Source organism: Somniosus microcephalus, chromosome 33 (assembly GCF_052327205.1).
Source record: "Somniosus microcephalus isolate GS21.2 chromosome 33, FLI_Smic_1.0, whole genome shotgun sequence".
In the NCBI taxonomy this organism is placed as follows: Eukaryota; Metazoa; Chordata; class Chondrichthyes; order Squaliformes; family Somniosidae; genus Somniosus; species Somniosus microcephalus.
Window position 1 is genome coordinate 12,556,752 of NC_141019.1, and position 12,561 is coordinate 12,569,312.

Consider the following 12,561-nt stretch of genomic DNA (forward strand, 5'->3'; position numbering starts at 1 on the left):
GGCCAGGCCTGAGGCGCTCCTTCCCCCCCTCTCTCTCCAGGCTAATCCCAAACTAAATCCAGCAGTCTCTCTCTCTCTCTCTCTCTTCCAACAACAACATGCCCTCAAAAAACCCTTGGCACCGCCGGGCACTCCAGCTAGTATGTATATATAGGGAGTGAGAGAGGGAGTGAGAGACAGAATTGGGTAGAAAGTGGTATGCAGTTTTATTGATGAGCTTAATGGCAAATCATTCAACGGGGAAGAAGTCAGCTGCACAACCCTTCCATTTGCTGGAAGCAATAAGAGAAAAGAGAGACAAAACAGTCAGGTTTGAAGCAGGAAACAGCTTCATGTCTGGGTCCAGAGCTGGAAGCTAAGATGGAGGTGGTCAGTTTTTTTCAGTTAAAAGTTGTCTACAGGGAATGGTTACGCAAAAAACAGGTTAGTCAGCCCATGAAAGGGATAGGGCAATAACAACAGAAAATGCTGGAAACACTCAGCAAGTCAGGCAGCATCCGTGGAGAGAAAAACAGAGTTAACCTTTCAGGTCGATGACCCTTCGTCAGAACTGGAAAAAGTTAAAGACGTAACAGGTTTTAAGCAAGTACAGAGGCAGGGAAAGGAGGGAGGGGAGGAAAAAACAAAAGGGAAGGTCTGTGATAGGGTGGAAGGCATGAGAGATTAAGAAAGACTGGACAAGGGGAGAAAAAAAGAGTCGAGATAGGAAGAAATCAGTTCCGTGGGGCAAGAACAGGCTGAAATGATGGGTCTACCAGGGTAAAGCGGTCGCCCAATCTGTGTTTGGTCTCCCCAATGTAGAGGAGACCACATCATTTTACTTGTACTTCTTGCAATTTAATATACTGTGTTCGCTGCTCACGATGCGGTCTCCTCTACATTGGGGAGACCAAACGCAGATTGGGCGACCACTTTGCGGAACACCTCCGTTCAGTCCGTAAGGGTGACCCTGAGCTTCCGGTCGCCTGTCACTTTAATTCACCACTTCACTCCCACTCTGATCTCTCTGTCCTCGGCCTCTTACACTGTTCCAATGAAGCTCAACGTAAGCTCGAGGAACAGCACCTCATCTTTCGATCAGGCACTTTACAGCCTTCTGGACTCAACATTGAGTTCAACAATTTCAGACTATAACCCCTCAGGCTGTATGATTCTGCCATCCCCATTTGCAACATTTTATCTCTCCTGCCTCCTAGCCTAGCGCAGGCTGTTCCTTCAGATCCTCCCGTTCCCCTCCCCTCCACCCCGCCTCTGCACCTGCTTAAAATCTGTTACATCTCCAGCTTTTTCCAGTTCTGGTGAAGGGTCCCAGACCTGAAACATTAACTCTGTTTCTCTCCCCACGGATGCTGCCTGGCCTGCTGAGTATTTCCAGCATTTTCTGTTGTTATTTCAGATTTCCAGCATCCGCAGTATTTTGCTATTGAGTGAAGAAAGTTGGGTTTTCTTTGACTATTACTCTGTATATTCATTTGTCTGCAAAATAAAGCAGCCTAACGATTCATTTCTGGCCTTATCTCACTGAAGTGCTTTCCGTCTGCCTTCAGGAAGATTGGAGATACGCACAATATCGGATCACATGGTGCTCCTATTGTTATACCTGCGGGTATTGCTATTGTTTATTTAGATATTGGGCAGTACGGGCACACTCCTGAACACAAGATGCTAGGACCACTTATGGGAGTGACCAGCACCACTGTACCGAAGAGAATATCTAGGGCAGAGCCTAAACTTTAACAGTCAAAGACAAAAAAAAGCTCTTCCTTCCGAGTACATAATCTAAGCTGGCATCCTTTAAATGAGACATTAAACCGGTTACCTGTTTAGCTAGATGTAGAAGATCTCGACACTACTAGAAGAGTTCTCCCATTGTCCTGGCCAATATTCCTCCTTTAACTAACACCACCAAAAACAGACCTTTCATCTCACTAGTGTTTGAGAGATCCTGCTGAGTGCAAAATGGCTGCACTGCAAAGTAACTTATCGCCTGTTAAGCACCGAGATGTTTCAAGGTGACGAGGTACTGTGTAAATGCCAATATTTCTTCTCCGCACCTCTCCTTCTGTTCTTTCTTTCTTATTATGGCCATCACACGCTTCGTTCAATGAGAAAGAACGAACAAACAAAAGTCTTGCATTTCTATTGTGCTTTTCACTACCTCAGGACGTCCCAAAGTGTTTTACAGCCAATTAAGTTATATAAGAACATAAGAAATAGGAGTAGGAGTAGGCCAATCGGCCCCTCGAGCCTGCTCCACCATTCAATAAGATCATGGCTGATCTGATCCTAACCTCAAATCTACTATCACTCTACATCCCTCCCGAACCCATGTCATCTCCTGGGAGAGGCAAAAAACCAGATAAAAAACCCAATGGCCAATTTGGGAGAAAAAATCTGGGAAATTCCTCTCCGACCCATCTAGGCGATTGAAACTCGTCCAGGAGATCACTCTGTCCCTATATTTTCTACAGTACTTACCTTCTGTAAAAGGTGATCTCCACCCCAGCCAGAAACAGGAATAGAACCAACTCCTGAAATCTAACACAGAATTAGAACACAAGAAATAGGAGCAGAACCAGGTTACACGGCCCCTGGGCCCGCTCCGCCACCCACAGGACCGTGACCGTTCCGAACCTGGACTCATGTCCAATTTCCTGCCCGCTCCCCGTAACCCCTAATTCCCTTTACTTCTAGGAAACTGTCTATTTCTGTTTTAAATAATATAATGATGTAGCTTCCACAGCTTTCTGGGGCAGCAAATTCCACAAACCTACCACCCTCTGAGTGAAGAAGTTTCTCCTCATCTCAGTTTTGAAAGAGCAGCCCCTTATTCTAAGATTATGCCCCCTAGTTCTAGTTTCACCCATCATTGGGAACATCCTCACCGCATCCACCCGATCAAGCCCCTTCACAATCTTATATGTTTCAATAAGATCGCCTCTCATTCTTCTGAACTCCAATGAGTAGAGTCCCAATCTACTCAACCTCTCCTCATATGTCCACCCCCTCATCCCCGGGATTAACCGAGTGAACCTTCTTTGTACTGACTCGAGAGCAAGTATGTCTTTTCTTAAGTATGGACACCAAAACTGTATGCAGTATTCCAGGTGCGGTCTCACCAATACCTTGTACAACTGCAACAATACCTCCCTGTTTTTATATTCTATTCCCCTAGCAATAAAAGCCAACATTCCATTGGCCTTCTTGATCACTTGCTGCACCTGCATACTACTTTTGTGTGGCACCTTATCAAATGCCTTTTGGAAGTCTAAATACACTACGTCCACTGGTTCCCCTTTATCCACCCTGTATGTTACTTCCTCAAAGAACTCAAGCAAATTTGTCAAACATGACTTCCCCTTCATAAAACCATGCTGACTTTGTCCTATTAAATTATGTTTATCCAAATGTCCCGTAACTGTCTCCTCAATAATGGACTCTAAAATTTTACCAACCACAGATGTTAGGCTAACCAATCTATAGTTTCCAGCCTTCTGCCTACTACCCTTTTTAAATAAGGGTGTTACATTAGCAGTTTTCCAATCTGCCGGGACCTTTGCTGAGTCCAGGGAGTTTTGGAAAATTATTACCAATGCATCCACAATCCCTACCGCCACTTCCCTCAAGACCCTAGGATGTAAGCCATCAGGTCCAGGGGATTTATCGGCCTTGAGTCCCATTATTTTACCAAGTACCACTTCCTTAGTGATTTTAATCGTATTTAGCTCCTCACCTCCTAGAGCCCCCTGTTTGTCCAGCGTTGGGATATTCTTAGTGTCCTCTACCGTAAAGACTGATACAAAATATATGTTCAGCGTTTTTGCCATCTCCATGTTTCCCACCATTAATTTCCCGGTCTCATCCTCTAAGGGACCAACATTTACTTTAGCCACCCTTTTTCTTTTTATATAGCTATAGAAACTTTTGCTATCTGTTTTTATATTTTTTGCTAATTTACTTTCATAATCTATCTTCCCTTTCTTAATCAATCTTTTTGTTATTTTTTGCTGTCTTTTAAAGACTTCCCAATCTTCTATCCTCCCACTAGATTTGGCTACCTTATATGCCCTTGTTTTTAGTCGGATACTATCCTTAATTACTTAGCCACGGATGGCTATCTTTTCTTTTACACCCTTTTTTCCTCAGTGGAATATATATTTTTTGGAAGTTGTAAAATAACTCCTTAAATGTACACCACTGATCATGTACCGTCTTACCCATTAATATATTTTCCCAGTCCACTCTACTCAATTCCGCTCTCATACCTTCATAGTCTCCTTTATTCAAGCTTAGCACGCTTGTTTTGAGATCCAACCTTCTCACCCTCTAATTGAATATGGAATTCAACCATGTTATGGTCATTCATTCCAAGGGGATCCTTTACTAGGACATTTTTAATTAATCCTGTCTCGTTACACAGGACCAGATCTAAGGTTGCTTGCCCCCTGGTCGGTTCAGTTACATACTGCTCAAGAAACCCATCCCTAATACACTCAATGAACTCATCCTCAAGGCAGCCCTGCCCAATTTGATTTGTCCAGTTAATATGATAGTTAAAATCCCAGTTAATTATAGCTGTTCCCTTATTACAAGCCTCAACTATTTCCTGATTAACACTCCGTCCAACAGAGTTACAACTGTTCGGAGGCCTATAGACTACGCCCACTAGTGTTTTTTTCCCCCTTATTATTTTTGACGTGTAGTCACTGTTGTAATTTGCGTACAATAAAGGCCCCACAAACAGCAATGAGATAAATGACCAGATATAATCTGTTTCAGTGATGTTGGTTGACGGATAAATGTTGGTCAGGACACTGGTGAGAACTCCCCTGCTCTTCTTCGAATAGTGCCATGGGATCTTTTACGTCCACCTGAGCGAGCAGGCGGGGCCTCAGTTTAACGTCTCATCTGAAAGACGGCATCTCCGACAGTGCAACACTCCCTCAGTACTGCACTGAAGTGTCAGTCGAGATTATGTGCTCAAGTCTCTGGAGTGGACTTGAATCCACAATCTACTGACTTGGAGGCGAGAGTGCTACCAACTGAGCCAATGTATTGTATGCATCTTTTTTAGGTTTCTCCTTACTTCTACCTCCTCGCTTTTGTACGTCTCCTAGTGTCTCTGTACCGCTCTTACACTGATGTACTCAGATTGTATGTCATACCTTTGCTGGAGATAGTCAGCAAGATGGTATGTTGGCCTTTATTACAAGAGGATTTGAGTATAAGAGTAAAGATGTCTTACTGTAATTATATAGGGCCCTGGTGAGGCCACACCTGGAGTATTGTGTACAGTTTTGGTCTCCTTACCTAAGGAAGGATTTCCTTGCCATAGAGGGAGTGCAACGAAGGTTCACCAGACTGATTCCTGGGACGGAGTGATTGTCCTATGAGGAGAGATTGGGCAGACTAGGCCTATATGCTCTAGAGTTTAGAAGAATGAGGTGTGATCTCATTGAAACATACAAAATTCTTACAGGGCTTGACAGGGTAGATGCAGGGAGGATATTTCCCCTGGCTGGGGAGTCTAGGACCAGGGGTCACAGTCTCAGAATAAGGGGTCAGCCATTTAGGACTGAGATGAGGAGAAATGTCTTCACTCAGAGGGTTGTGAATCTTTGGAATTCTCTACCCCAGAGGGCTGTGGAGGCTCAGTCGTCGAGTATATTCAAGATAGAGATCGATAGATTTTTGAATATTGAGGGAATCAAAGGATATGGGGATAGTGCAGGAAAGTGGAGATGAGGTAGAAGATCAGCCATGATCTTACTGAATGGTGGAGCAGGCTCGAAGAGCCAAATGTCCGACTCCTGCTCTTATTTCTTATGTTCTTAAGATGGTGCCAACATGTCAGAGGTGTGTACTGGGAATGGGTCGGACAGGCTGTGCATGAGTTACAGCAAGTCGTACATGGAGAAAGAAACTGGGACATCAGGGGTTGAGGTTGATGTGTGGGATGAAATAGGCGACAGCCACATGGGGCTCGGAGTAACTGAGCGCCTGGGCTCTAGCAAGCTTTTTTTTGGTGGTGGGGGGGGGATTTAGGCTTCGGGGGCAGTGATCTGTGTTTGTGAAGGACTGGGTAAAAGCATGGAGAAGGAAGAGCACCACAGATGCAAAAAAGAGAGGATAACTCAAATTGGGGGCCAACAAGGAGGAGAAACAGCACTGTGTTGTGCTCCTGAGCAGACAGGGAAACACACATCGACAGTGAGACCAGGAGGTGAGGGTACAGTTTATTGAGCCCTTAACTATTCTGGGATTCAATTTATACCAGGTTAAAACAATATTGATACTTTTATGAGTTTTTTAAATATTAACAAATCAACAGAAGTGGAACAAAGATGTCTGGACTGAACAGCTTATACCTTCGCTCAGCCCCATCTCCCTTTCCTCTCCAAAGTCCTTGAACATGTTGTTGCTGTTGCATCCCTCCCTGCCCTTGACAACCAAGCCAAGCTTCCCCCCCACAACCCACATATTTCTCTAGTTTCTCTCCTATCTCCCCTCATGCCCTCTCCAAGCTCATCTCGCCCACGAGATCCAACTCCTGCCCTCTCGACCCTATTCCCACTAAACTGCTGACCATCAAACTTCCCTTCCAGACCCCCCACGTTAGCTGACATTGCAAACAGTTCCCTCTCAGGTACTGGCCCCCTCCCCTTCAAATTTGCCGTCATCACCCCCCTCTTCAAAAAAACATCCTTGACCACCCCCCCCCCCCCCCCGCTCCATCTTCAGTCTTCCTTTCCTCTCCAAAGTCATTGAACGTGTTGTCGCCTCCCAAATCCGTGCCCATTTTTCCCGCAACTCCATGTGTGAACCTCTCCAAATAGGTTTCCACCCCTCCCACAACCCTAACTAAAGTCATCAACATTCTCCTTCCTCCTCCCACCCCCACTTTTGCAGCCTTTGACACAGTTGACTTCCTCCATGTCAATGTATGACAATGCATGATAACGTTTCCCACATTACAACAGTGACTACACTTCAAAAGTACTTCATTGGCTGTAAAGCGCTTTGGGACGTCTGGTGGTTGTGAAAGGCGCTATATAAGTCTTTCTTTCTTTTCTTTCTATGGACAAACCCAGGGACTGCAACAAAATGCCATTGAAACCCTCACCCAATATTAATGAATCGCTCAAAAGGCTGAACAGGGTTACAAAATTATTAAACATTTATTTACAAAGGGTTAGTTTAGTTCCTAGTTGCAATCTTATTTTGTCCATTTGAGCAGCTAGGTGGAAGGATGCCCACTGTAACTATTATCTGACTGTACTCAAGTGCTTGTTTATCTTACGTAAAATAAATTCACTGGCTATTTTATACCCTACCAATCTCAAAGACGTAGGAGCTAAAAACAATTATCAGACAAGGTTTTTTGTTCATTCCCTGGGACATTACTGACAACTTACTTAGATCCTAAGACAAGGGTGTAGAGACTCTTGAAATTATGAGGAGCTGGCACTTGACCATGAGAGTGGTCTAACATAAGAGAGGCAAAATAATCTACAGTAATGTTAGAGAAGACCCTAAAAAGCAACAGTCCCATTCACTAAATTCAACACAAGCAGCATGACTGATTTAACAGACAGTAGTTAGCACATTTCTTTGCTCTATGGATGCCTTTGAGGTGGGACTCCTTGAAAACACACGTTCGGTGCAAGAATTTGAACTCTATAGCTAATGTAACGAGTGCAGCTTTGTAGTGTTTCCAACTTCATTTTCTTTTTGCTGGTGTCTGATTCAGATCATGAGAGCTGAACTGCAGTGGTATCAGGCACAATTTACATGAATGTTGCAAGGAAATGGCACACTCTGTAGAAACCTATACCATATTAAAAAAATTGCACGCTTGCCTGTATTTTCTGTCTACAAAACCAAATTTCTTCTCGTCACATTTTCTGTCACACTTCTGTGATTATAAATTCCTATGTCCACATTTCTACACCCTATGCAAACTGGTCCTGTAATTGCAACATCTGGCCAACCGGTGGTACTGTGGAGCTCTCTCAGGGCTCTGCCACAAGCTTGTTTTCCACCAACTGATTTTTTCATTTAGGTTAATTAATGTTGAACTGTTAAATTTACTATTCTGTGTTTTGATTTTGTATACTTTCCTTCCCTCGAGGCTTTAAAAATATTTTCTACTCACCACTGCGCAGCCTACCCTGCTCCCTCTTCGCCCTCCTCTTGGGCTTCACTCTTGCCGTGCTGGTTCAAAGGAGTCACTCAATAGATGCAACCCTGCTGCTGCCCTGTTATAAAGAAATTCTGCTGCCCCATTGGCCCGCCATAACTCTCCCCCTACTCTATTAACCAGCTAATGTGGCTCCTACCAGCTGACCCGCTCTGCCTCTCTCCCCACTTTCTTCTTCATCTGCCCCCCATCACATCCCACCTTCTGCGTATTCAAACACTACCTACCTCTATCTCTGCTATATCATACATCAAAACTCTTCTCTTTCGCGTAACTCTCATTTACTTCCTTGAACATTTTCCCTATCCCACTCTTTAGACGCACTGCACCACCCGGGGAGATCCACTGGTATCAAAAAACAACAATGAAAAGTGTTACAGCCAATGTCTTGTGTTTAAATGGAGGGATCAAGTGCTTGGGAACAACAGAATTGGTCTGTATGATCACCAAACACGCAGCAGTGTTAATATAACAATGCAAGGGCGCAAAGACCAGGTCCTGCTCTGGACTTTATACAGTGGCAGAGAATGGTTTTGGGGCGCATTGGCCCAGGCTCCCAGAAATGTGAAGACTTCAGTTTCATACCTGCATGATAGGCCACTGATCCTCTACTCCAGCCTGGATGCCGATTTTTTGGGTAGTCCTAAAAAAAGAAAATGAGAAGTAATCAAATACTTTGCTGAGGGCTTTTCCCTGGGGAAGGAGGAACTGCCTCTGAACATCAATGCACAAACACCAGTTGTTGTCTGTTCTACCACTAGAATGAATACCTTCAGTAGAGATTGTTTTCCTGTGCAACAATCTGGCTTATTTTAGTTTGAGAGTAATTCTTGTGACGTACTCATTCCTTCAATTAATTATTTTCTGCTAAGGCGAGCAATGTTAGTGTTTGCAATGGAATGTGGTCCATTCTTCGACACCCAGTGTCTGGTGCAGCACGGGTTACATACAGAGTAAAGCTCCCTCTACACTGTCTCATCAAACACTCCCAGGGCAGGTACAGCACGGGGTTAGATACAGAGTAAAGCTCCCTCTACACTGTCCCATCAAACACTCCCGGGGCAGGTACAGCACAGGTTAGATACAGAGTAAAGCTCCCTCTACACTGTCCCATCAAACACTCCCAGGGCAGGTACATCACGGGTTAGATACAGAGTAAATCTCCCTCTACACTGACCCATCAAACACTCCCAAGGCAGGTACAGCACGGGTTAGATACAGAGTAAAGCTCCCTCTACACTGTCCCATCAAACACTCTCGGGGCAGGTACAGCACAGGTTAGATACAGAGTAAAGCTCCCTCTACACTGTCCCATCAAACACTCCCAGGGCAGGTACAGCACAGGTTAGATACAGAGTAAAGCTCCCTCTACACTGTCCCATCAAACACTCCCAGGGCAGGTACAGCACGGGTTAGATACAGAGTAAAGCTCGCTCTACACTGTCCCATCAAACACTCCCAGGGCAGGTACACCACGGGTTAGATACAGAGTAAATCTCCCTCTACACTGTCCCATCAAACACTCCCAGGGCAGGTACAGCACAGGTTAGATACAGAGTAAAGCTCCCTGTACACTGTCCCATCAAACACTCCCAGGGCAGGTACAGCACGGGTTAGATACAGAGTAAAGCTCCCTCGACACTGTGCCATCAAACACTCCCAGGGCAGGTACAGCACGGGTTAGATACAGAGTAAATCTCCCTCTACACTGTCCCATCAAACACTCCCAGGGCAGGTACAGCACAGGTTAGATACAGAGTAAATCTCCCTCTACACTGACCCATCGAACACTCCCAGCGCAGGTACAGCACGGGTTAGATACAGAGTAAAGCTCCCTCTACACTGTCCCCATCAAATGCTCCCAGGGCAGGTACAGCACGGGGCTAGATACAGAGTAAAGCTCCCTGTACACTGTCCCATCAAACACTCCCAGGGCAGGTACAGCACAGGTTAGATACAGAGTAAAGCTCCCTCTACACTGTCCCATCAAACACTCCCAGGGCAGGTACAGCACGGGTTAGATACAGAGTAAATCTCCCTCTACACTGTCCCATCAAACACTCCCAGGGCAGGTACAGCACAGGTTAGATACAGAGTAAAGCTCCCTGGACACTGTCCCATCAAACACTCCCAGGGCAGGTACAGCACAGGTTAGATACAGAGTAAAGCTCCCTCTACACTGTCCCATCAAACACTCCCAGGGCAGGTACAGCACGGGCTTAGATACAGAGTAAAGCTCCCTCTACACTGTCCCATCACACACTCCCAGGGCAGGTACAGCACAGGTTAGATACAGAGTAAAGCACGGGGTTAGATACAGAGTAAACCTCCCTCTACACTGTCCCATCAAACACTCCCAGGGCAGGTACAGCACAGGTTAGATACAGAGTAAAGCTCCCTCTACACTGTCCCATCAAACACGCCCAGGGCAGGTACAGCACAGGTTAGATACAGAGTAAAGCTCCCTCTACACTGTCCCATCAAACACTCCCAGGGCAGGTATAGGACGGGTTAGATACAGAGTAAAGCTCCCTCTACACTGTCCCATCAAACACTCCCAGGGCAGGTACAGCACGGGTTAGATACAGAGTAAAGCACGGGGTTAGATACAGAGTAAAGCTCCCTCGACACTGTCCCATCAAACACTCCCAGGGCAGGTACAGCACGGGTTAGATACAGAGTAAAGCTCCCTCTACACTGTCCCATCAAACACTCCCAGGGCAGGTACAGCATGGGTTAGATACAGAGTAAAGCTCCCTCTACACTGTCCCATCAAACACTCCCAGGGCAGGTACAGCACGGGTTAGATACAGAGCAAAGCTCCCCCTACACTGTCCCATCAAACACTCCCAGGGCAGGTACAGCACGGGGTTAGATACAGAGTAAAGCTCCCTCTGCACTGTCCCATCAAACACTCCCAGGGCAGGTACAGCACGGGTTAGATACAGAGTAAAGCTCCCTCTACACTGTCCCATCAAACATTCCCAGGGCAGGTACAGCACGGGTTAGATACAGAGTAAAGCTCCCTCTACACTGTCCCATCAAACACTCCCAGGGCAGGTACAGCACTGGTTAGATACAGAGTAAAGCTCCCTCTACACTGTCCCATCAAACACTCCCAGGGCAGGTACAGCACGGGTTAGATACAGAGTAAATCTCCCTCTACACTGACCCATCAAACACTCCCAGGGCAGGTACAGCACGGGTTAGATACAGAGTAACGCTCCCTCTACACTGTCCCATCAAACACTCCCAGGGCAGGTACAGCACAGGTTAGATACAGAGTAAAGCTCCCTCTACACTGTCCCATCAAACACTCCCAGGGCAGGTACAGCACGGGTTAGATACAGAGTAAATCTCCCTCTACACTGACCCATCAAACACTCCCAGGGCAGGTACAGCACGGGTTAGATACAGAGTAACGCTCCCTCTACACTGTCCCATCAAACACTCCCAGGGCAGGTACAGCACGGGTTAGATACAGAGTAAAGTTTTTGTGCTGTGCCCAAATACCAGAAGAGCACCCCCCCCACTGTATCAGCGTGACAGTTTACCATTTCCCAAGCAGCCACTCTGTAACCGGATGGAGTGTGTGTCAAATCAGTGGCATATTGAGGGTTTTAATAAAAAATATATATTTCACAATAAGATGATTACATTTACCCACTTTGTGTCTTTCAATACCTTCATTAAAGTTTTCACTTCAAGGCCTCAGCCTGTCTCAAAAGCCTGGGCTTCAACAGAAATTGTTAACTGACAACAGCTGGGCAGAAACTCCAACCAAATCTGTGCAAGCTGAGCAGTTTTCAGACTTTTACAGCCTGCAATCTGTGCATCAACATAATGTGAAGGGCCTGTGCCCAATGCTGTGAGCATCTCATAGTTTCTTTGCTTTTCCCCACAAGACTTTCAAAAAAACTGGAGATTATATTCTCAAAGCTTTATTTCAGGCAAGTGATGACATTTAAATGTATTAATAACTGCTCCTTTTCTATTATGAACTGCTCACAGAGACAACACCCATGATTACAGCAGCTGTGGTTTCTTTGTTGACTGTTAGAAACCAAAACAGATTGTTTGACAATAGATTTCTTTTCAGGCACTCCCCTCTATTAAGTTTAAGAAAAACTCTTCTGAACCACTTTTGAGGTTTCAAAAAAGACTTGCATTTATATAGCATCTTTCACGACCTCGGGATGTCCCAAGGCACTTTACAGCCAATGAAGTACTTTTTGAAGTGTAGTCACTGTTGTAATGTAGGAAACGCGGCAGCCAATTTGCGCACAGCAAGCTCCCACAAACAGCAATGTGATAATGACCAGATCATCTGTTTTAGTGATGTTGATGGAGGGATAAATAGT

The 12,561-nt window shown here is 45.4% G+C and overlaps 1 protein-coding gene across 3 annotated transcripts in view; it reads right to left on the minus strand.

Annotated features, from left to right (window-relative positions):
• The window catches only part of spryd3 (SPRY domain containing 3), a 343,426-nt gene that overhangs the window by 64,014 nt on the left and 266,851 nt on the right, over positions 1-12,561 (minus strand). For all 3 annotated transcript variants that reach the window (XM_085972663.1, XM_085972664.1, XM_085972662.1), the window contains exon 8: positions 8,786-8,843. In XM_085972663.1, the coding sequence (XP_085828789.1) occupies positions 8,786-8,843 (58 nt within the window). The remainder of the gene's footprint in view (positions 1-8,785; positions 8,844-12,561) is intronic.